General features: G+C 47.1%; 1 protein-coding gene across 2 annotated transcripts in view; it reads right to left on the bottom strand.

Moving 5' to 3' along the window:
* Positions 1 to 12476: 12476 nt before the first annotated feature.
* UBE2D2 (ubiquitin conjugating enzyme E2 D2) overlaps positions 12477 to 22680 on the bottom strand; it is a 55028-nt gene continuing 44824 nt past the window's right edge. Inside the window, exons 3-7 of one of the 2 annotated variants that reach the window (XM_062189045.1) lie at positions 20880 to 20911; positions 20722 to 20799; positions 20533 to 20638; positions 14020 to 14113; positions 12477 to 12583 (exon numbers count right to left, since the gene is read on the bottom strand). In XM_062189045.1, coding sequence (XP_062045029.1) covers positions 12538 to 12583; positions 14020 to 14113; positions 20533 to 20638; positions 20722 to 20799; positions 20880 to 20911 — 356 coding nt within the window. In that variant the 3' untranslated portion in view covers positions 12477 to 12537. Of the gene's footprint in view, positions 12584 to 14019; positions 14114 to 19877; positions 19982 to 20532; positions 20639 to 20721; positions 20800 to 20879; positions 20912 to 22680 lie in introns of those variants that run through there. The other variant, XM_062189046.1, reaches the window with a different exon arrangement.

Below are 22680 nucleotides of genomic sequence, written 5' to 3' on the forward strand. Positions count from 1 at the left end.
TCATCTCCCCGCCCCCTCCCATTTCTATTTAGGAGGCAGCCATGGTGGCTCAGCTCCTGTCTCCGGTTTCCTAGGGAGCTCTGCGAAGCAGCCCAGCCTCCGTGGGTCCATCTGTCAGGGAGGCTGTTCCGCCCCATCGATTGCTGTTCCCAGGGGGCTGTGCTGCTCGAGGGACCCAATGTGGCCGCCAGATAGGAGGGAGCCACACGGATAAGAGGCGGGGAGGGGGCAGCTTGGCAGCAGGCAGTCAGGAGGAGCTGACACTGCAGGGGAAGGCACAGAGCTAGGCAGGCATGAGAAATGCGGAGGGCCAGGGTAGTGAGGCAGGGAGGCCGGCTCGAACGACCTCTGAAGCCAGCTGGCACCCTCGGGATTCAGTGTGGCGTGCGGACACACCCAGTTCCCACTTGCAGAGACAACAGTAATAACAGCTGACGTTTATTGGGCTGGAGCGGCGTGCGGCATGCTGGGACGGGGGCTCTGCACACCTCAGCTTCCACCTGAGGCTCGCCCAGCCAAAGCAGGTGGAGGGAAGAGGCTCAGAGAGGCTGCAGCACTTGTCAGCGGCCACACAGAGGAGCTGGAGCGAGACTCGAGGCGGGTCAGCCTGGCCCAGCGTCTGTGCCCCAGCTCCAGACGGACAGAGCCAGGCCCGAGGGGGAGGAGGCGGTTCCCCCTGCCAGAGGCCCTGCCCGCCCTCCCCGCGGAGCCGCCTCCTCCCCTGGGCTGCGTGACATCTGCCCCGCTTCCCGGCCCCAGACAGCTGCCCAGAGCCACGTCAGCACTTCCACCCGGGGAGTCTGGAAACTGGCTCCGGCCCCCCGGCGAGGGGGGACGCTGGGGAATGCGGGTCCCGGAGGGGGTGGCTCCCAGCGAAGGGGACTCGCTCAGCTGAGGGTCCGTATGACCTTGGGTTGTGCTTCGAAGCAGCTCGGTTTCCAGGCGAGGGAGTGGGCTTTGGACAGCTGCTCAGCGGGAAGGCAGTAGCAGACCAGCAGGACAAGGAACAAATATTCCCACGCAGCCACAGCTCCCGGGGCCACCTGGGGCAGCCGGCGCCCCCCACCAACCACCCGGAGCAAGGTGGTCATTTGCCCGGGCTCCTGGGCTGGGGGCAGAGGAGGAGGAGGTGTCTGTGGCGGGCTGGGGCCCCCGGCACACCGGCCGGCTGGGGCCAGAGATAACCGGCGCCTCCCGGAAAATCATTAGCATCTGTTTGGGCCGGCAAAGTTGGCCCGCTGGCGCCTCCGCCCGCCGGAAACGGCCCCGCGCCCCCACCCGGACGCACAGGCGCAGCGACGGAGCGCCCCTCCTGCTGGGTCCCGCTCGAACTCGTGTGGGGAGAACTTCCACCCCGCCCGGGGAAGGGGGGCCGCGCCGGCCGCGCCGTCGGGGGCTCTCGCGCAGGGCGGGCGGTCCGGTCCGCGCTCCGGGCGATCCAGGCCGGCTCTTGCTGACGCCTGTGCTGGCGGCAGCCCAGGGAGTGTGTGGAAATGACACCGCCAGGGCGGCGGAGATCCCCCCTCCTGACATTGGCTGGAAAGTGGAGCAGCTCGTCAGGGACAATCAATGGCGATCGATCGCCGTGCGGGCGAGGGCGGACGGCGCGGGGGAGGGGCGGCGGGGCCGCCGGGGTGGGGGCACCCATGGCTGAGGTCAAAAAACACACAGCCCAGCAAAGGGGCACAGCGGCACGGCGGGGTCACTCGGACACAGTCTGTATCGGGAAACACCAGTCTCTGACCCAAGTCACCACACAACAGGGTCACACATCTGGCCTGTATGGACACGCAACAGGGTTGCGCTCAGAACGACACCTTGACTTACAACCAGCCACACTATCACAACCCCGCTGCAACAGGACCCCACACCAGACACTCATGAGCCAGGCATTGGGCTAGCTGGTCTCAACCACACACCAGCAGGGAGTCACACAGTACACACTACGCACCCTCACCGCCTCACTCTCTTCAACACTAAGTGGTGCTGCACATCGGCAACACGATGCATCAAGAGCCCCAATACAGACTACAACAAGCTGCACCCCAGGAACTGACTCCCCCCTTGCAACATGGCACAGTAAACACATGCCGTGCCAGGGCAGAGCGGCATCAACTCATAGCGTGCTGGCAGGACAGGTGCCCAGGAACTCGGCCAGCACGCGCCACACAGGGCCGTGGGTCACTACTAATAGAAGACCCATCTGTACTTGGGTAATGGCGGACTACTTAGCATCACTCTCTCCAGGCCGGTCCATTCCTCCCCAAGAACCTGCTTCACCTCAGCAGCAAAATTAGTTCTGTGACCACACACACCTGGGAAACAACACAACTCACTCCACTGCATGTGTGCGTTCTGTTCTCACTTCCTCCAGCACACAGCCACACCCACCCGGAACCCCCAACCCCCACAGGGGCAGCAGGCTGGGCTCAGGCTCAGGCTGTGGGCCCATGGAGAGGAAACCACCGTCTCTCACCAGGTGCAACTCAGCTAGTGCACACTGGCCCCACTTCCTGCCACTCACAAAGACAACGGTCACCCACCCAGTTACGCAGGGCCCCAGAGCCTCCCAAGTGAGCTCCCCAGGGGCAGTCTCTAGTCACATTCTCTCCCCTCCCATTTCCTCCTAGAGAAACCAAGGCATCAGTCACAGAATTCCCAGAAAATTTCTCCCCATTCCAAATTCAAAGCAGGAAGCAGGGTTGGCTCCAGATCCCAGCAGTCTCCTCTCCCCTCCCCCACTCGCAGCAGTGCACGTCCCGGGAGCAGGGCCAGTGTGTCAGTCCTTCAGCACCCCTACAGACCACTCCTGGGGCTCCAGCGCCAGGCCAGCTGGGCTCTAGTCCTCACTTCCTCCAACTCAGGGCAGGGCCCACCTAGGGGCTTCCAGGAATCCCTGGTGGCCAGGGAGCTCCCCCTAAACTTCAGTTGTGACCTTGGTTAATTTAATCCCCTAACCTCTCTGTGGCCATCCTAAATCCTGCCCAGTGACCCAAGGCACCTCCCCACACGCAGAGGCCTTCCTTGACTAGGAAGGACAGGCATGGGCCAGCTGACCTAGGACGGAGTGCAAGGATGCTATCCCATGATCACCCAGTAGTTCCCTCTCCCTCCTTGGGCAATGCCTGGAAAAAGCTGGGGGAGGTCTGCCCTAATACCCCACCCCTCCAGAGGCAGCTGGATTCCCCATTCCCACTCCCCCGCACACCTCCATTCGCCCAATAGCAGAAGGACAAACAGATGCTAGGTAGGACATACAGGCTGCCTGGGCATGCCTGTCCATCTGCCTTCCCGTTTGTGGGCACTCTCTTGTCCTTGCCAAGTGTAGGTGGGTGAGCTGGTGGGCTGTAAAGAGGCTGACAGTGCACCCCAGGAAGCTGGCTCTGCCCAGAGAAGAACAGACTTAAGACCTGTACAGAAACCCAAGAAAGCCATCCCACTGTACACCTACTTCCCTGAACCCGTAAGTACCCAGAGCCACACCCCTTTAATCAGATCCAGCCAGGGCTGGTGTTGTGGCACAGCGGGTTAAGCCACTGCCTGTGACACAGGTACCCTGTGAGTACTGGCTGGCTAAGTCCCATCTGCTCCACTTCTGACCCAGCTCCCTGTTAATGAAAACAGCGGAAAATGGCCAAAGTGCTTGGGCCTCGACACCCAGGTGGGAAACACCAAGGGGGTTCCAGGCTCCTGGCTTCAGCCTGGCCCAGCCTCAGCCATTGCAGCCACCTGGGGAGTGAACCAGTGGATGGAAGATCTCTAACTTTGCCTTTCAAAAAAATTGTTAGAAATTTTTTGCTAAGGCCATTTTCCACCAAACACTGTCTATGGGCCAGGCTGAAGGCCAAGTGCTCATCTTCTACATGAGAAAATCAAAGCTAAGGACAGAAATTAGTTGCTGAAGATCATACAGTTGAAAAGCCATGGGCCTGTGATTCAAATCCAGATCTGACTGCTGTTCTTCAAAGGCCACACAGCCTTCGGCTCACACCCATATGCATAAACACTAAGGAATGCTCGTGCTCACAACTCTCTCACTCTCACAAGCTCCTGAACACAGGCACAGCCCCCTCCTGCACGCACTCAGAGCCCGGCCGGCCGACACTCTCCCACGCCTGGAGCCTGTCAGCCACATTCTCCATGGCTCCCTCCCTCCAACAGGGACAGTGGCAGGCAGGGAGTCTACATTCCCAGGTTTCCGCCCTGACCCTGACCACCCCTTCCCCACTCAAAGCACACATTCCTCCTGCTGCAGCCAGATAACCAGCCCCAAGGGGAGGCCTGGAGGAGAGCAAGGCATTGTGGGGGCCAGGCCACTGGCCCTCTCTGGGCTGCCTAAGCACCAGCTCTATTGCCTGGGCTTGCTCAGCAGTTTTTCCAGCATGGAGCTTCACCCTTCTAGCCAGGCCAGACCAAGGCTCCCCTTTTTCCTCCAGGGACTTTCTTATTTCTTAGGTCCAGAGCTTCTTTTGGACGTAAAACTCTTTCATATGGCGAGCCAGCAGAGCAGGACTTGGGGCGTACCCAAGACCTTCTTCCACCAGAATCTATCAGTAGGAAAAGCCTGGGTGTCCTCAGAGCCCCGAGGCACCTTTTGGCAGCTGGGGGTAGTGGTGGTAAATTTTCATAGCCCTGCCTGGGTTGCAGCCACTTGGTGGGCTCAGCAAATCTGGAGATATTTGCATACCCAGATGGCCAAGCCTAGAATTTCAAAGAATTCCCCACGAAGAGGCAGCTGGCTTCCGGGTGGCGGCCCTGGAGGCTCACAGCTGTTGGCCTGGAAGACTGGAGAGCCTGGGGCCCAAAACACACCACAGAGTCAGACAAGAGAGGAATACTTCCAGGTTGCACCATGGCCCCCAGCCCTGCTCTTCCTGTCCCCAGGCCTCCATCCTCAGGGCTAAGGGGCCATGTCCTGATTGCCTTGAGTCCGTGGGCAAGCAAGTGAGGCTGGGCTAGTCAAGCAGCACAAGGCCTGCTGCCTCTGGGAAAAGGCAACAGTGCACAACGAGAGATGCAGGTAGATGGGACCTCTGTGCTCACAGGAAGAATGAACCGGGGGCTGGGCGTTGTGGTATAGTGGGTTGAGCCATGGCCTACGATGCCAGCATCCCACATAGGCACCCGCTGATGCCCAATTGCTCCACTTCTGATCCAGCTCCTTGCTGGTGCGCCTGGGAAAGCAGCAGAAGTCCTTGGACTCCTGCACCCAGATGGGAGAGCCAGATAAAGCTCCTGGCTCCGGTCAGGCCCAGTCCTGGCTGTTATGGCCGTTTGGGGAGTGAACCAGTGGATGGAGGATCTCTCTTTGTAACCCTTTCAAATAAAGTAAATGTTAAAAAAAAAAAAAAAAAAGAATGAGGAGGCTTTGCCCTCATGCAACCTGCAGGCAGGTCGGTAAGAGTCCTGGCATGGACCCTGCTCAGTCTGTTGGTTACAAGAGCAATAGGAAGCAGGAGACAGCTTGACACTCCTTAGTAGGCCTTGGGCTGGAATACGAGTCACTAAGCTTCTCCCTCACTTGGAGTAGGGCTAAGAGCCTGAAAACTGGGCACTGGCTCATCTGGTTCTGGACACAAGGAACAAAGCCAATCCTACAAGAACCTTCCTCACCCCAACAAAAGCCCCTCAGGTTTGTCCATGCAGATTCACTGACCACATACCTCATGGTTGTTATAGCTGTGGGTCACCACTGCCCTCTGGTGGTCACTCATGCATCAGCATCTACTCAGGCACCAAAGACCAGACCACACTTCCCACCCTGGCAAAACACTCTAGTCCTTTCTTCGCTCTGTAGACAATGAGACATAACCCCATCCAATTGTCACCTGAATCAGGGAACTGTTAGCACAGGGATACATGTGTCTAGGGAAAAATCACAGAGGATTCCCCCCATACCCATGAATCTGAAACTTCTATGCACTTTTCACGTTGAACCTACTCTCAGGAAAGAGCACTTACCCCCTAACCTGCCACCTTGCTTCTTCCAGAGGGCTGATGAACTGCGATGACCATCCTGATACCTCTCGTTCCTGCTGTCACACTGCAGCAGGTGACTGGAAGCCTTCAGTGCCACCTAAAATAAGGGCAGCTTCTCTCAACAACCTTGCAGGTAGCCATATTTCTAAGGAGGACAGTGATGCTGACTGGCAGGTGAATCATTCCCCAGATGGACCAAATCAGTATTGTCTACTTAACTGGGGAAAGCTGCAGATACTCTGATAGATAGTCTAGCTTTTTTTTTTTTTTTTTTTTTTTTTTTTTGACAGAGTGGATAGTGAGAGAGAGAAAGGTCTTCCTTTTTGCCGCTGGTTCATCCTCCAATGGCCGCTGTGGCCAGCGCATCATGCTGATCCGAAGCCAGGAGCCAGGTGCTTCTCCTGGTCTCCCATGCAGGTGCAGGGCCCAAGCACTTGGGCCATCCTCCACTGCCTTCCCGGGCCACAGCAGAGAGCTGGCCTGGAAGAGGGGCAACCGGGATAGAATCCGGTGCCCCAACCGGGACTAGAACTCAGTGTGCCGGCGCCGCAAGGCGGAGGATTAGCCTGTTAAGCCACGGTGCCTGCCTGATACCCTAGCTTTTGCCAACTACCCACAAGCACACATTTCTCACCTCTAAGACAGTGCTGGCTCTGAAAGCCGAATGTCAGATTGCACTTTTAGGTGTTTCTACAAGGTTCTGAGAGTTTTGGAGCATCCAAAGCCACTTTATTTTCTATGGCAAACTTCACACCCAACAAAACTGCCCATATGGAAAGTAGCTAGTCTTGGGGTCAATAGAACTAAACGCTCTCACACTCACTCCTGCTCTCTAGAGGCCCTACAATTTAGTTAAGATTTTTAAGTACTTAAAAGTTCAAAGAGAAGAACCCTGAGAACACGTCATTCAGGACAGGGAGAGTATGTCAGAGAAAATGGCAACTGTCAGCCTTGCCATCGTTCTTAGCAGTTTGAAATGGAACACAATACTCGATGCACAATCCCCTGGATTCCAGTCACAAGGAGCCTTGCCTGGGGACTGGCTTTTACAAAAGTGACCACCCACTCAGAGTACAATGCAGTGCAATCAGGTGCCCGAGCCCAGGAGACAGCTTTCTACCATGTCACAACTCAAATATGAAGTTAAAAACAAGCAAACCACTTAACTGAAGAAAACTATTAAATTAGTTTGGCACTAAAGTATTCATGTACTATTACATCTGGTACAAGGCATACTGTAGTACTTCTGACCAGAAAAGCTTTCAGAATGACTCAAAGATGAACAGCAATCACCTTTAACAAAAATGTCTGATTCTTTTTTCTTTTAAGATTTATTTATTCATTTGAAATGCAGAGTTACAGAGAGACAGAGTGAGTGAGTGATACAGCTGGTCTCCTATCCACTGGCTCACCTCACAGATGGCTGCAATGGCTGGAGCTGGGCTGATCCAAAACCAGGAGCCTGGAGCTTCCTCTGGGTCTCCTATGCGGGTGCAGGGGCCCAAGGACTTGGGCCATCCTCCACTGCTTTCCCAGGCCATAGCAGAGAGCTGGACTGGAAGTGGAGCAGCCGGGACTCGACCTGGCATCCATATGGGATGCTGGTGCTGCAGCCTGGAGCTTCACCTGTTATGCCACAGCTCGGGCCCCAAATGTCTGATTCTTAAGGGTTGGTGTTTGGCACTGGGGTGACAGGTGTCATAGGGACACCTGTGCCCTGTATCCGAGTGCCTAGGTTTAAGCCCTGGCTCTGCTCTCCATTCCACCTTCTTGCTAAATGTGCACCCTGGGATGCAGCAGTGAGTTCACTCGTGGTGGATCTGGATGGAGTTCTGGCTCTTGGCATTCAGGGAGTGAACCAGCAGATGGAAGATTTCTGTCTCTTTGCCTTTCAAACTAATTAAATTTAAAAACTTACATTCTACCTCAATTATACCAGAATTTACTGAGCAACAGCAAAGACAGCTGATGACTGCATTACACACTCAGCCTCAAAGGCTTTAGTTTGTCTCAACCTTTGAATTTTCCTATTTACACTAAAGTGAAATATAGCAACAGTGAGAGAACTGTCTGGAATACTCAGGGTCCTAATAGGACTGAATACTAACCACTTACACCAGCCTTGGCTACAGGTACAGCAACAGGGAAAAGCTTTTTAAGGAAGACTTCTGTAGGGTACAGAGAACTGAAAGCCACTTTTCACCTAAATGGATGCACAACATAAAGAGAAAATTAAACAAGGACCAGGCTCTGGAGTGACTCAAAGGAAGTCTATTTTCTCTTCTTGGATGTATACTCCAACATTTTGCTATCTTCAGGAATTTTCATGTTAAAAATTTATTTTCTGGGGCTGGCGCTGTAGCTTAGCGGGTAACACCACCGCCTGAAGTGCCAGCATCCCATATGGGCGTTCGAGTCCTGGCTGCTCCACTTTCAATCCAGCTCTCTGCTGTGGCCTGGAAAAGCAGTGGAAGGTGGCCCAAGTCCTTGGGCCCCTGCACCCACATGGGAGACCTAGAAGCTCCTGGCTCCGGATCAGCGCAACTCCGGCCATTGCAGCCAATTGGGGAGTCAATCAGCGGATGGAAGACGTCTTTCTCTCTCTCTGGCTCTCCTTCTCTAACTCTGACTTTCAAAAAAATAAATCTTTAAAAAAAATTATTTTCTGCTACATAAAACCACATCCACCAGGACTGGCTCTGTGGTGCAGCAGGTGAAGCCACTGCTTGTGGCACCAATGTCCCATGTGGGTGCCAGTTTGGGTCCTGGCTGCTTCACTTCTGATCCAGCTCCGTGCTGGTGCGCCTGGGAGGGCAGTGGGGGATGGATCCAATGCTTGGGCTCCTGCAACCACGTGGGAGGCCCGGATGAGGTTTCTGGCTCCTGGCTTCAGATGGCCCAGCTCTGGCTGTTGCAGCCATTTGGGGAGTGAACAGCCAGATGGGGGATGTTTCTAAGTTCCTTTAAAACAAAACAAATAACAAATACACCAAAATAATCCATCACTTGAAATAGAGTGTTTTGCAAAGGGAAAAAAACGAATCAAAAGGAGATTGGTCCTTAAGCTAGTGACACTTTGTTGCAGCCATAATAAAGATGTTATTCCTAATTGGAAAGGAAGGAAAGAACGGGAAGATGATTCCACTGCAACCTTACCACTAGGTGTTAAGGGGTGTCACGGAGACAAAGCCAAGGCTTCAAATGAATTGCAGATAAGGCACAACTTATAGGCTGTGATTTAGAAATAACCCATTTCTCCTGACAATCTACCTAGGGCTCAAAATAACTCAGAGGCAAAGAGGAATGGGATATTGCAGCAGGGGGACATGGGAAAGGCCTCTGCTGCCAGGTCGGTAGAAAGGGCCCCTCTTTCTGTCCACCATCTTTTCTCTCCTTACAGACAAATCCTACAGCCCTCTGTTCAAGTCTTTGTACTAGCCAAAGTGCAGAAACTGACAGGACGATGCTACCTGTGACCACCGGCCAACGACAGCATGCCACTACCTGAAGACTTCAGTTTGTACCAAAAGAGACTATTCCAATAATATAATTTGATGAAGTATTTCAAGCTAGGATTAAGCAGCACACAAAAGGAAACCCACACATGTGACATTCTCTCATAATCACCACCTTGCCAAGGTAACCAAGGTTGCTGCAGACTAACTTGTACATATGGCAAAGCCAGAGAACTACCATAAACATAATGTGACCTCAGGGGAGACCCACCTTGAGTGATGCTCCTTTTACAAGTGGGAAAGGTGGCCTCCTTCACAAAACCTTCATTCTGGCAAACCCACATGTACACAGCTGGACCAAACGTGCTTCAGACCCAAATGAGCAAGACCAAACTGCAAGCAAGGGCATATATAGCTTGTTACCAATCACACTCTTTCATCTAACACCCGTAAACCAGGAAAAAGGCTTTTATTAACACAAAAATAGAGCAAGCTTGTGAAAGGAGCTGGTGCTGCAGCACAGTGGGTAAATCCACCAACTTTGACACAGGCATCCCATGCAGGTGCCGGATCAAGTCTGGGCTGTTCCACTTCCAATCCAGCTCCCTACTAATGTGCCTGCGAAGGCAGTGGAGGATGGTCCAAGTGTTTGGGCTCCTGCACCCACATGAGACCCAGAAGAAGCTCCTGGCTTCGGACCAGCCCAGCTCCAGCCAGTCTGACCTAAAAGATGGTAATAAGCTGGCTGCTAAGATGAGAGATAAATAAAGGATGTGCTTTCATGATCTATGCAACTGACTCACAGTCAGTAGTATGGTTAACAGCAAGCCAACCACTGATAAATTCCACCCCCCCCCCCCACCTGTGTGTGACACTGAGAATACAGGGTGATTTTCAGTTAGTGCTCAATTCTATTTACTTTCTCCACGACACTTTAACAGTTAAAAGTTTTAACAGCTAGCCGGCGCCGCGGCTCACTAGGCTAATCCTCTGCCTTGTGGCGCCGGCACACCGGGTTCTAGTCCCGGTTGGGGTGCCGGATTCTGTCCCGGTTGCCCCTCTTCCAGGCCAGTTCTCTGCTGTGGCCAGGGAGTGCAGTGGAGGATGGCCCAAGTCCTTGGGCCCTGCACCCCATGGGAGACCAGATTAAGTACCTGGCTCCTGCCATCGGATCAGTGCGGTGTGCCCGCCGCAGCGCGCTGGCCGCGGCGGCCATTGAAAGGTGAACCAACGGCAAAAGGAAGACCTTTCTCTCTGTCTCTCTCTCACTGTCCTCTCTGCCTGTCCAAAAAAAAAAGTTTTAACAGCTAAACATTTTCTACAAGATAAAGGATGCTAATAAGCATTCTTAAAATGCTTGTAAGCAGCCAGCAGTTAAAATGCAGAACATTAGGAGACTTTAGGTTATACCACAGGTGAGTTCTAAGATGGAGTAGTTGTGACACTGAGAGATGAGACAAGGTGAACAAGTTTAAAACGAGAAGCAGTGGACATTTATTCCTCAATTTTTGCGCAAGAGTGTTAAGATGCATTTGAAAGAAACTGATGGCTAAAGAGCATTGGCCATGGCCTTCAGGCTGGCTTGGTTTACAATCAGATCAGGAAGAAAAAGGAAAAAAAGGTAACTGTCCTAGTTCACACGAATGATGTTGCTGGCAAACACAGTTGTTTACAAGTTTCAAACTACATTTTACTAGAGCCAAGGGAAGACTTCAAAAAGCCACATACAGTACAATTTAAACTTAGTGAACATCTGTAAATGTCAGTGCAAAGTAATTACATAGACTCTCCAATACAAGGCTGTGCTCATGGCTCCCAGGGCTGGTCAATGCTGCTCTTTTACAATTACAATCACAGAGGCCTAACTTAACAAATTAGCAATGCCTTTGTGTTTTATTTCCTATATACCAAGGGAATGTCACAAGGTTTTGGTGAAATGCAGCTTAGTTTTACTAATAAAGCAAATTTCTTATTTATTTAACAGTCATGTTCCTGAAATGCTGCACATATAAGTTTCATGAAAATGCTTTTAAGCTTATGCCTCTATCTCATTCAATAAAATTACTCTCAAGATATCCTTTTTACTATGTAAACTGGAATTGTTTCATGATTTTTGAAATGCAACCAGTATAAATGAAAAACATTTCAGGGGTGGGGGAAAATCCACCACTAATCTTAACTAGACAAAGTTCTTTAAAATCAAAAAGCCTATTCACACAAAATTATACGTAATGACTGTAGTCATCAGTTTATTACACAGATTAATCATTCTTGAACGTACAAGCTCCAGAGGAGCAATTGGGTCTTTAAATATTCACAAGTATTTCCATCAAATGAATTTTTACCCTTACATCCAAATAGACCTAAGCAGTTAAAAACATAAGAAAAATAAGAGCTATTAGCTATGTATTAACTGAGAAACCACATACAAACCAAGGAATACGGAGACAAAGAGTGGCTGAAAGGTTGAAAGGATGGGGAGATGTAAAAGAGTTGGGAACAAAGCCCATCATACTTTACACACTAATAGCTCCAATCCATTCAAATGTTGACCAGTTAAACTTAGACCTTCAAGTACAGGATGTGGGTAGAGTTTAATCTGGTTGGTCATCACCTTCACCTACAATGATGTAGGTCCTTCGGAATAAAATGTATACAGAAACAGCTTCATGTTCTTCACCTTGCTTTTCATAACTGTTTTGAGTTAAAATGGATTCCACTTAAAGCAAACTCCTACAGAGCAGTGGAACTTTTCTTCCCCTTCCAAGCACACACCATACCCACCACCCCTCACACCTTGCCGTTATCCAAATTAAAGTCAATAAGGAAAGCTTTTAGTCTCACACTAGGTTATGCCTGGAGAACTGGCTTGTCACACACACACTTCTCTGCTAGGAGGCAATGTTGGTACAGAAGTACAGTATTTTTCTAGTTTGTTGTTCCAAGTATGTACAACACGCAGCACTGCTGTATCAGGTAAACATGTGCACAGGGGAAGATGAGGCGTGGGCTCATAGAAAGCAGTCAAATGGAAACCAAAAGGACTTTCTCTTTCAGAGTTCCCCTATCTTTATTTGTAGAGGTTATCCAATAATTTCGTTAATTACATCGCATACTTCTGAGTCCATTCCCGAGCTATTCTGTTGTACCTGTATACACAAAGAGAAGCTTAGCTTAACAACAGTGAGATATCAATTAGTTCAAAACAGGTTTCATTCATTATCTTATCTAGTATTGTGAGGGGAATAACTCACAAAATACTCAGGCAAAGCCACTTTTCCATCCCAAATTTCTAATAAGCACTTATTCAATAATATAGGAAAGAACTAAAAAATGCAAACAATTTGCTGCAAATGCTACTTACAGGATTCTGATTAATTTTAGCATTTGCTGGCATACACCATATTATATATTTGATCGATGTATTTCTAAGAAATAGGTTCAACTCTTGATTCGATTATTTGAGATTCTTTAAAGTATGTAATTCTACACTATATGGTTCTTGAAATCATATACTAATAATGTGCCAACGGACGTAATACTTTGCTTTATATCAATAAAACACTGGTTCTGGCAGAACTTAATTTCAACAATTTGTACTTGACAAAATGAATAGGCATTTTGCTCCAGAAGAACATTTGAACAGAAAAATACATGAAGAAAAACGTTCCATAATTCCTCTCTTTTTAGAGATGCAGGAAAGTTCTACTGAACATTATTACAATTAATTAGGAAATGCCATTCAAGTTCCCAGCTCTAGACACTGGACTACAGTTCTTCAATCAAAAAACATTTGTGAATAAATCCACAAATAGAAAAAAGTATAATACAATTTTATTCCAAATAAGCACATGCCAGAAAAAAAAATTAGGATTATAGATAATACAGAAAAACAAACAAAACTAAGAACCCACAGCTGTTAGAGTTCCCCATTTGCAAGTGTAGCTTCATTAAAGAAAAATCCTAACCCAATAGAATTTAAGTACTTCTCAATTCTTTTAACTAAAAACAAACAAACAAAAAACTACCAGCCTCTCCCATCTAGTTTTTCTTATAATCTCACTGAATAATACATAACAAAAATGGTTAGAACACTTTTAGTTACTCTTTTGATATCCAGACCACTCTTCAATAATTCACAGTCTGACTCTAAAACATCTAAATTCTTTGTCAAGTTTTATTTTTAAAAGAAATGTGGGCTTTCATGTCTAATGGCATTTACTTACTTTTCTCCTTTAGATTATGCCAAATGGTAGAAAATCAATTCCCTTTTCCCATTAATTTACAAATACCTACATAAGAAAATGGGCACTTGACACACAATGTTTCATGTATCAAAAGCCAAACATACAACATAAAGCTGTTGGAGAATACACTGTAGAAAAGTTTTTCTAGACAGTAGGAGCCTTATGAAAGCAAGATTAAAAACAGTATCATCCACTGATAAAGATACTTGTGCAAATATTCCTTTTTCCTGTCCATGGGAAAGTTTATTAGGACTTCATTTTAAGAATCTTGTAAGAAAGATTTGAGACAAACATCTCAATCCCACTTTGTACACTTTCTGTCTAGAGGTCATACTTACTTTTCTCTATCTGTTTTGTAGATCCGAGCAATCTCAGGCACTAAAGGATCATCTGGATTGGGATCACACAACAGAGAACAGATGGACAAGAGGACTACAATGAAACAAATGTATTCATTAGTAGAGGATAAAAGCAAAGGGTGGAGAGAAACATGAGAAGTCATCACCTGAGAAAATTGTGAAAACCTACTATACTTTAGTGCCTAGCAGCTGTATAAATTCTGCCTTGCTTGTATAATAGTGGTCAACAAAGAATTTAAAATCTTATACAGATTTCAAGTTCAGTCACCTAAAAATAAAAATGAAAACAAAAAGAACAAAATTAATGGTAAATGACATCTTGGTCACTCATACAAGAATATATGACTCTTTGTTCAAAGTCTTACATTCCATGAAGTTAGAAAAGAGAAAGACAAGAGAATGTGTGACTAAACTCCCAAGGAAGCCAGCCTAGACAGGAGAAGTGACTTGTCCAAGGTCCTTAACTAGTAACTATAATGTCTTCCAAATATTAAACCAAGAACACTTTTGAAAGCTCAATTTTTAGAAGCTCATGTTCAGGGAAAAATGCCTTTCAAAATTACAAATCTAGCCCCACTACTGAATACTCTTAGGTAAAACTGACAATCACAAAATCCAACAATGTTTTCTGTATGGTAGGTACCACTTTTAGATACAATAGATTTGCTTAATTTTCAGTTGAAAACAATTTAGTCTAAGCCAAGAACATAAAGGCCATTGGAGCAGGCACTGTGAAACAGCAGATTAGGCCGCTACTTGGGATGCCTCCATCAAATATCACAGTGTCAGTGTGAGTCCCAGCTACTCCCTTCCCACACAGATTCCTGCTAATATGCCTGGGAAGGCAGCAACAGATGATCTAAGTACTTGGATCCCTGCCACTCCTAAGTGGCAGACCCTGAAAGAGTTGGCCAAGGCCTGGCTTTTGTGGGCATTTGGGGAGTAAACCAGCAGATGGAAGATCTGTCACTCTTTCAAATAAATAAATTTAAAAAAAAATTTTTTTTTTAACAAAAAAGGCCCGTGCTGGAGTCAGCACTGCTGTCTATAGTGCCTGCATTCCGTGAGTGCCTTTCTGAGTCACAGCTGCTCCTCTTCCAATACAGCTCCCTGCTAATGGGCCTTGGTAAAGCAGCAGAGGATGGCCAAGTCCTTGGGCCGCTGTACTCATGAGACTCCTGGCTTGCGACTGGCCCAGTTCCTGCTGTTCACAGTCCATTTGCAGGGGGTAGGGGTGGGGATGGGGGGGGTGGACCAATGGATGCAAGCTCACTTGCCCGTGCTCTCTCATCCTCAGCCTTTCTGTAACTTTTTTTTTTTTTTTAAAGATTTATTTATTATTTATTTGAAAGGCAGAGTTAGAGAGAGGCAGAGGCAGAGAGAGAGGTCTTCCATCTGCTGGTTCCTCCCCAGATGGCCACAATGGCCAGAGCTGGGCTGATATGAAGCCAGGAGCCAGGAGCTTCTTCTGGGTCTCCTACACGGGTGCAGGAGCCCAAGGACCTGGGCCATCTCCTACTGCTTTCACAGACCATAGCAGAGAGCTGGATTGGTAGTGGAACAGATGGGACTTGAACCGGTACTCATATGGGATGCTGGCATTACAGGCCAGGGCTTTAACCCGCTATGCCACAGCGCTGCCCCTAATTTTTTTTTTTTTTTTTAAAGGCAAGTACCTGTCTCCAAATAGGCATAACCTCACACTTATTACAGAGGACAACATACTTCTACTAACTTCTTAAATTCTTTTCAGCGACAATTTAGAATCCCATCTAAACTATTTCCCCAAAGATATCCTGCAACATAGCAGACAAACCTCAGTGGTTTAATTTCCTCTATTCAAACCTGTCATTAACTTACATAATCCTTACTGAATGCACAAAAAAGGGGTCCAAGGTCACTGTTAATTTCAGCAGGCTTTGGCATAATGGAATAAATTTAATTCCTCTGACCATGATGCTAACAAAACTTGACTATCTTATTTCTCTCTAATGTTGTATACTAACAGGCAATGACTCTGAGCCCACTTTACTCACAAAACATCAAATCCAGCAGGAAAAGGATTTACCCATCTTCCTATCAGATCTGTTACACATAGATCAAGGGCCTCTGAGAGATGAAGAAAAAGCTGACATGCCCTTTGTCATTTGTCAAAGTTATTTCCTTGCCATAGGAGTATAAGGAAAACAAAATAAGATATCAAAAAAGATGTTTTCTAAATCTTCATTTTCTGTTGCCCACAGTTCTGGCAGATGTCATTCCCAAAATATCTTCTCTTCCCGTTGTCAGATGTCATCACCTGATGCCCTCTTCAAGCATAGAACATTCTAACAGCAACTAGGGAAGAAAGCCTGAAAATGACAACAGGGAATAACAGATTTCTTTTTTTTTTTTTTTTAAGGACTTATTTATTTTATTTGAAAGTCACAGTTACAAAGAGAGAGAAAGAAAGGCAGAGAGAGAGGCAGAGGCAGAGAGAAAGAGAGAAATAGAGAGAGAGAGAGAGAGAGGGAGAGAGGGAGAGAGAGGGAGGTCTTCTACCTGATGATTCACTCCCCAATTGGCTGCAACAGCCAGAGCTGCACAGATCGGAAACCAGGAGCCAGGAGCTTCTTCCAGGTCTCCCACATGGGTGCAGGAGCCCAAGGACTTGGGCCTTCTTCTATTGCCTTCCAAGGCCATAGCAGAGAGCTGGATAAGAAGTGGAGCAGCCAAGCCTCCAACTTGCGCCCATATGGGATTCCGGCACTGCAGGCAGCAGTTTTACCCGCTAAGCCACAGCACCCACCCCGGGATAACAGATTTCTGAATGCTCATGAAAAGTACTGACCATGGAAAGAAGAAAGTTATCTGGCCCATCAAACTGGCAAGACTACAACTGATTCTTCACCTAAAATTATACATACTGTTACCATAACAGCATTCACTATAAATTCCCTTTACTTAATTTTTCTAATTATTCTAATAAGTTAACTTTAAAAAGATAAACTCTAAGCTTATTCTAACTTTCTAGGAAAATAAAGCTGGGTAGTGATTATCCTAATCTGAGGAAAGGATTCACAGAAAATTGACTGTAGCATACAATGTACTATGGCTTCTTCCTCTGTAAGAAGACTGACTTCTATTTCTACACCCTGCACAGGCTGGCTCTTCACTGAAGTGACACAAGTGCTACCTATATACATTCTTCGTTGGTATACACACATTTTCATTAATGTCATAATGCACAGTCACTTTCAATTCTAGAACATAATAAAGTATTTTTACAGCACACTTACCTGCTTCAAGTTTTCTACATATTTAGATCTCTAATATTAATCTTCAAAGTGGAAGAAAATTTAGGTCAAAATTATTGCCCTTGAAAACAGACTGTTTTGAAGGGCTAATTAGTATCATACACAAGATTAAAAACATTAAACCTAAGGGCTGGTGCTGTGGCATAAAAGGTTAGGCCTCCGCCTGCGGTGTCCACATTCCATATGGGCCCTGGTTCAAGTCCTGCTGCTCCACTTCTGATCCAACTCCCCGCTAATGGTGCTGGGGAAGCAGCTGAAGATGGCCCAAGTACTTGGGCCCCTGAACCCATGACCCAGAAGAAGCTCCTGGCTTTGGCCTGGCCCAGCCCCAGCTGTTGCAGCCTTTAGGGGAGTGAACCAGAAGATGGAAGATGGATCAATCTCTCTCATTCTATTCCTGCTTTTCAAATAACTAAATAAATACTTTAAAAAAAATTAGACCTAGGTTAGGTGACACGCTCAAATGTGTCAACAAAATGGCACTACATTAAAAGACAGAATGTAAGTCAAATAAACTTTAAAAAAATCTTATTTATCACAGCTGAAAAAAAATCAACACCAGACATGAGAAAAAAATAATTTCACCTATGTAGCTGCTCCCCAACACACACACACACACACACACACCACGCACTCTTACCCGCCCAATTCCACTTCTCTGGGTCTCACTATGAGATTTACACCTCCAATGCCACTTAGTGAAGAACAAATAGGACCTTCACCAGGCCAAAAAGTGGCAAGAACAGGTATATGAACACTTTCTCAAATATCCCTTCAATAGCAAGGGGTCTAAAAGAGAAAAAGCCATTTCTCTGGAGAACTACTTCATCCACAATTTTTAAAACTGTGGTTTCCAGGGTGGTACTTGGAACAGTGGTTAAAATGATGCTGGGGGTGTCACATCCCATATCAGAGTGCATGACTTTGAGCCCTGGCTCTATTCCTAATTCCACCTTCCTGAAAATGTGTATCCTGTGAAACCAGCAGGTCATGGCTGAAGTACTTGGGACCATGCCACTCATGTGGGAGACCTAGAGAGACTTCGTGGTTCCTGGTCTCAGCCTGACCCAGCGCTAGCAATTGCAAACATTTGGGAAGCCACCATTATTTCTCTATCTACGCTTCTGTTTCTCTGCCTTTCAAATAAATAAAAGAAAATAAAATCATTATTTTCAAAAATCATGATTCTGGGGCTGGCGCTGTGGCTCACTTGGCTAATCCTCCGCCTGCAGTGCAGGCATCCCATATGGGTGCCGGGTTCTAGTTCCGGTTGCTCCTCTTTCAGTCCAGTTCTCTGCTGTGGCCTGGGAGGGCAGTGGAGGATGGCCCAAGTGCTTGCACCCTGCACCCATATGGGAGACCTGGAAGAAGCTCCTGGCTCCTGGCTTCGGATTGGCGCAGCGCTGGCCGTAGCGGCCATTTGGAGGGTGAACCAACGGAAGGAAGACCTTTCTGTCTCTCTCTCTGTAACTCTACTTGTCAAAAAAAAAAAAAAAAAAAAAATCATGGTTCTGGGAGCTGGCGCTGTGGCTCACTTGGTTATTAGTCCTCCGTCTGCAGCGCCACCATCCCATATGGGTGCTGGGTTCTAGTCCCGGTTGCTCCTCTTCCATTCCAGCTCTCTGCTGTGGCCCAGGAAGGCAGTGGAGGAAGGCAGTGGAGATGGGCCCCTGCACCCACATGGGAGACCAGGAAGAAGCACCTGGCTCCTGGCTTCAGATTGGCGTAGCTCCAGCCGTAGCAGCCATTTAGGGGGTGAACCAACGGAAGGAAGACCTTTCTCTCTGTCTCTCTCTCTCTCTAACTCTATCTGTCAATTAAAAAAAAAACATCATGGTTCTGTTGTTTTTATTTTTGTCTAGAACTCCAGAAATATTACCTTAATGTCCAAGAGCTTTTTTTTTTTTTAAAAATTAACTTGCTGACAGGCTGGCACTGTGCCGGCATCCCATATGGGTTCCAGTTTGAGTGCTGGCTGCTTCTTTTCTGATCTAGCTCTCTGCTATGGCCTGGAAAAGCAGCAGAAGATGGCCCAAGCATTTGGGCTTGGGGCCCTGCACCCGCATGGGAGACCTGGAAGGAGCTCCAGGCTCCTGTCTTTGAACTGGTCCAGCTCTGGCATTTGTGGCCATTTAGGGAGTGAATTAGTGGATGGAAGATCCACCTTTCTCTTCCTCTTTCCCCTGCCTTTCAAATAAATAAATTTATATATATATATATATATATATATATATATATATATATATATATATATAATTAACTTGTAGGGCCAGCGCTGTGGCAGAGTAAGCTAATCCTCCACCCATGGCACCAGCATCCCATATGGGCACTGGTTCAAATCCTGGCCACTCCTCTTCTGATCCAGCTTTCTGCTGGATCTTTCGCTGCCTCTCCTCTCTCCGAGTAACTATGACTTTCAAATAAATAAGCAAATCTTTAAAACAAATTTTTATTTGAGATAGTTACAGACACAGAGAGGGAGAGACAGAAAGGTATTCCATCCACTGGTTCACTTACCAAATGGCCACAACAGCCAGAGATGGGCAGATCTGAACCCAGGAGCTTCTTCCAGGTCTCTTACACAAGTGCAAGGGCCCAAGGACTTGGGCCATCTTCCACTGCTTCCCCAGGCCATAGCAGCAGAGCTGGATTGGAAATGGAGCAGCTGGGTCTCAAACCGGCGCCCATATGGGATGCCAGTGCTTCAGGCCAGGGTGTTAGCCTGCTATGCCACAGCGCCGGCCCCTCAAGTAAAATCTTAAAAAACATCTAAAGATAAGAGGTGGTAAAACCTTTAACAGCATGAATACAAATCTACCTATATTTTGTTCCTCAAGAACATAATGTTTCTGTTTACAGCATAAGCATGCCTCTAAAGGGCTGGTATTTCCTGTGTGGAACATTATCCACACTTTTTATTCAAAGATCTCAAGGCTGGAAGAAACACTGTCTTCTACTTCACGCTCTGAAAAACAGTCACTACCAAGTGCCCATCTTTCAACCTACGCCTGACTAGCACAGCACAGTCACCACACCAACCAACACCTTGGATACCCAACACACTGGAGTTGTTTTAAGGTCTATTTCAGAATAAGGGGGATTTCTATCTCCTCTTAAACAATGTAATTAATCTCTTCAAAAATAGATAACCAAAAAGACAGTTATCTATCTTCATATCAAATTCCCATGCTGTTACCTTTTGAAATAGTTAGTGCTGGAGACCACTGTGACCGTAGAATATCAAGACAAATGCTGCCATTGCTGTTAATATTTGGGTGATAAATTCTTGTTGTAAATGCAACCTATAGAAAAAAGGAACACTTTGAAAACTGGTTTCTTATTACCATAAAATACACATTACAAACAACTGTCACATTTCAATTACCTTAGGTGGTTTGAAGGGGTAATCTGTAGGGAAATGAATTGTCAAGAAAAATACTCCACCCTGATAGGGACTGTCATTCTGTTGGTGACAAGAAAAGCAGAATTAAAATGAGCAAACTACATAAATTATTTATTCTGAAATCAAATCTGAATACTTACTGGCCCCATTATCGTAGCCTGCCAATGGAACACTAAAAAAGAACAAGAAAAAATTAATCAGGTAGTGATATCTACACTGTACTTAGTACATATCATTTCCTGTCTACTCCAAGTTCATTTATAAGCATTATGACAATGAATACAGGCAGGATAAAGAATCTAAGTCTAAAAAATTACTGGAATAGCTTGAAAAACTAGTAAGGCACTCAATAAAGTAGTTGGGTTAAAGCATCTTGAAAAGTCCTGTCAGGAGGGCCAGAGCCATGTTAGGGTATAACAGGTTAAGCCGCTGCTGTGACACTGGCATCCCATATGGGTGCCAGTTCATATCCCAGCTGCTCCACTTCCGATCTGGCTCCCAGCCAGTGTGCCTAGGAAAGTACTTGCCATCTATGTGGGCCTTCAGCCTGGTCCAGCCCTGGCTGTTGTGGGCATCTGGGGAGCAAACTGTAATTCCACCTTTCAAGTAAATAAATAAATCTTAAAAAATAAAAAAAAGAAAAATTCTTATCAGGGAAACAAACTTCTTATTCTTTCACTCAATTTTTTTTTTTAAAGATCTATTTATTTATTTGAAAGAATTACAGAGAAAAGAGGCAGAAAGAGAAGGAGAGGCAGAGAGAGAGAGAGAGAGAGAGAGAGAGGTCTTCCATCCCCTGGTTCACTCCCCAATTGGCTGCAACGGCTGGAGCTCTGCCAATCCGGAGCCAGGAGATTCTTCTGGGTCTCCCACACAGGGGCCCAAGGACTTGGACCATCTTCTTCTGCTTTCCCAGGCCATAGCAGAGAGCTGGATCAGAAGTAGAGCAGCTGGGTCTCAAACTGGTACCCATATAGGATGCTGGCACTGCAGGTGGCAGCTTAACCGGCTATCCCACAGCACTGGCCCCCAGTCCCTCAATTTAAGAAGTAAATATTTGGGTCCAGTGTTGTGAGACAGCAGGTGAAGCCTGTAATGATGGCATCCCATATGGGTGCCGGTTCAAGTCCCAGCCACTGCATTTCCAATCCAGCTTCCTACTAATGTGCCTGGAAAAGCAGCAAAGATAGCCCAAGTGCTTGGGTCCACGAACCCACATGAAAGACGTGAAAGAAGCTCCTGGCTTCCACCTGGTCCATCCCCAGCTGTGGCAGCCATTTGAGGAGCGAACCAGTGGGTGTAAGACCTGTCTGTCTGTCTTTCAAATAAATAAAATAAATCTTTATAGAAGAAAAAAAATTTTGCTGAAAGCCCAGGTTTGTTTATAAGCTCTAGGCATAATTCCAATGAATTATAAAACTGTTTGAATAAGGAGATCACCCCATGGGAGACCAGAAAGGTGTACTTGTTCCATTTCTATGGTGGTGTCATATTAAGTAAAGCACATGGATCAAAAGACAAAATTTTCATTTAAAAGCAAGTTAGTAAATACTTTAACATTCATATTAGCATCTAGGCAAACTAAGGGACCTTGTCCCTGAGATTGTATCTGATACAAACCAGTGAACTCCTTCATAAAGAAGAAACATGAAGACTAAGAAGCCATATGAAAATTCACTGAGCTGTCCATGCTAGGCATTGCCTAAAATCTCCATTACAATATGGCGCCTGGCAGATGTCCGAGGGGCGTGTCTGCGGCTGCCATGGTTAAGCTACGTAAGATCAGACCACCGGCAGGGATAGGTCCAGGGATAGGTCCGCTTTAGTTCCAGACACGTGGACAGTGCATGATCCCTATACTTTGCTCAAGATGCCCCTGTGCATGGTCCACCCGTGCCTGCGTGACCTTTTCTCTGATTGGCTCCCCTACTGCGCATGTCC

The sequence above is a fragment of the Lepus europaeus genome, chromosome 4 (genome assembly GCF_033115175.1).
Source record: "Lepus europaeus isolate LE1 chromosome 4, mLepTim1.pri, whole genome shotgun sequence".
Taxonomy (NCBI): domain Eukaryota; kingdom Metazoa; phylum Chordata; class Mammalia; order Lagomorpha; family Leporidae; genus Lepus; species Lepus europaeus.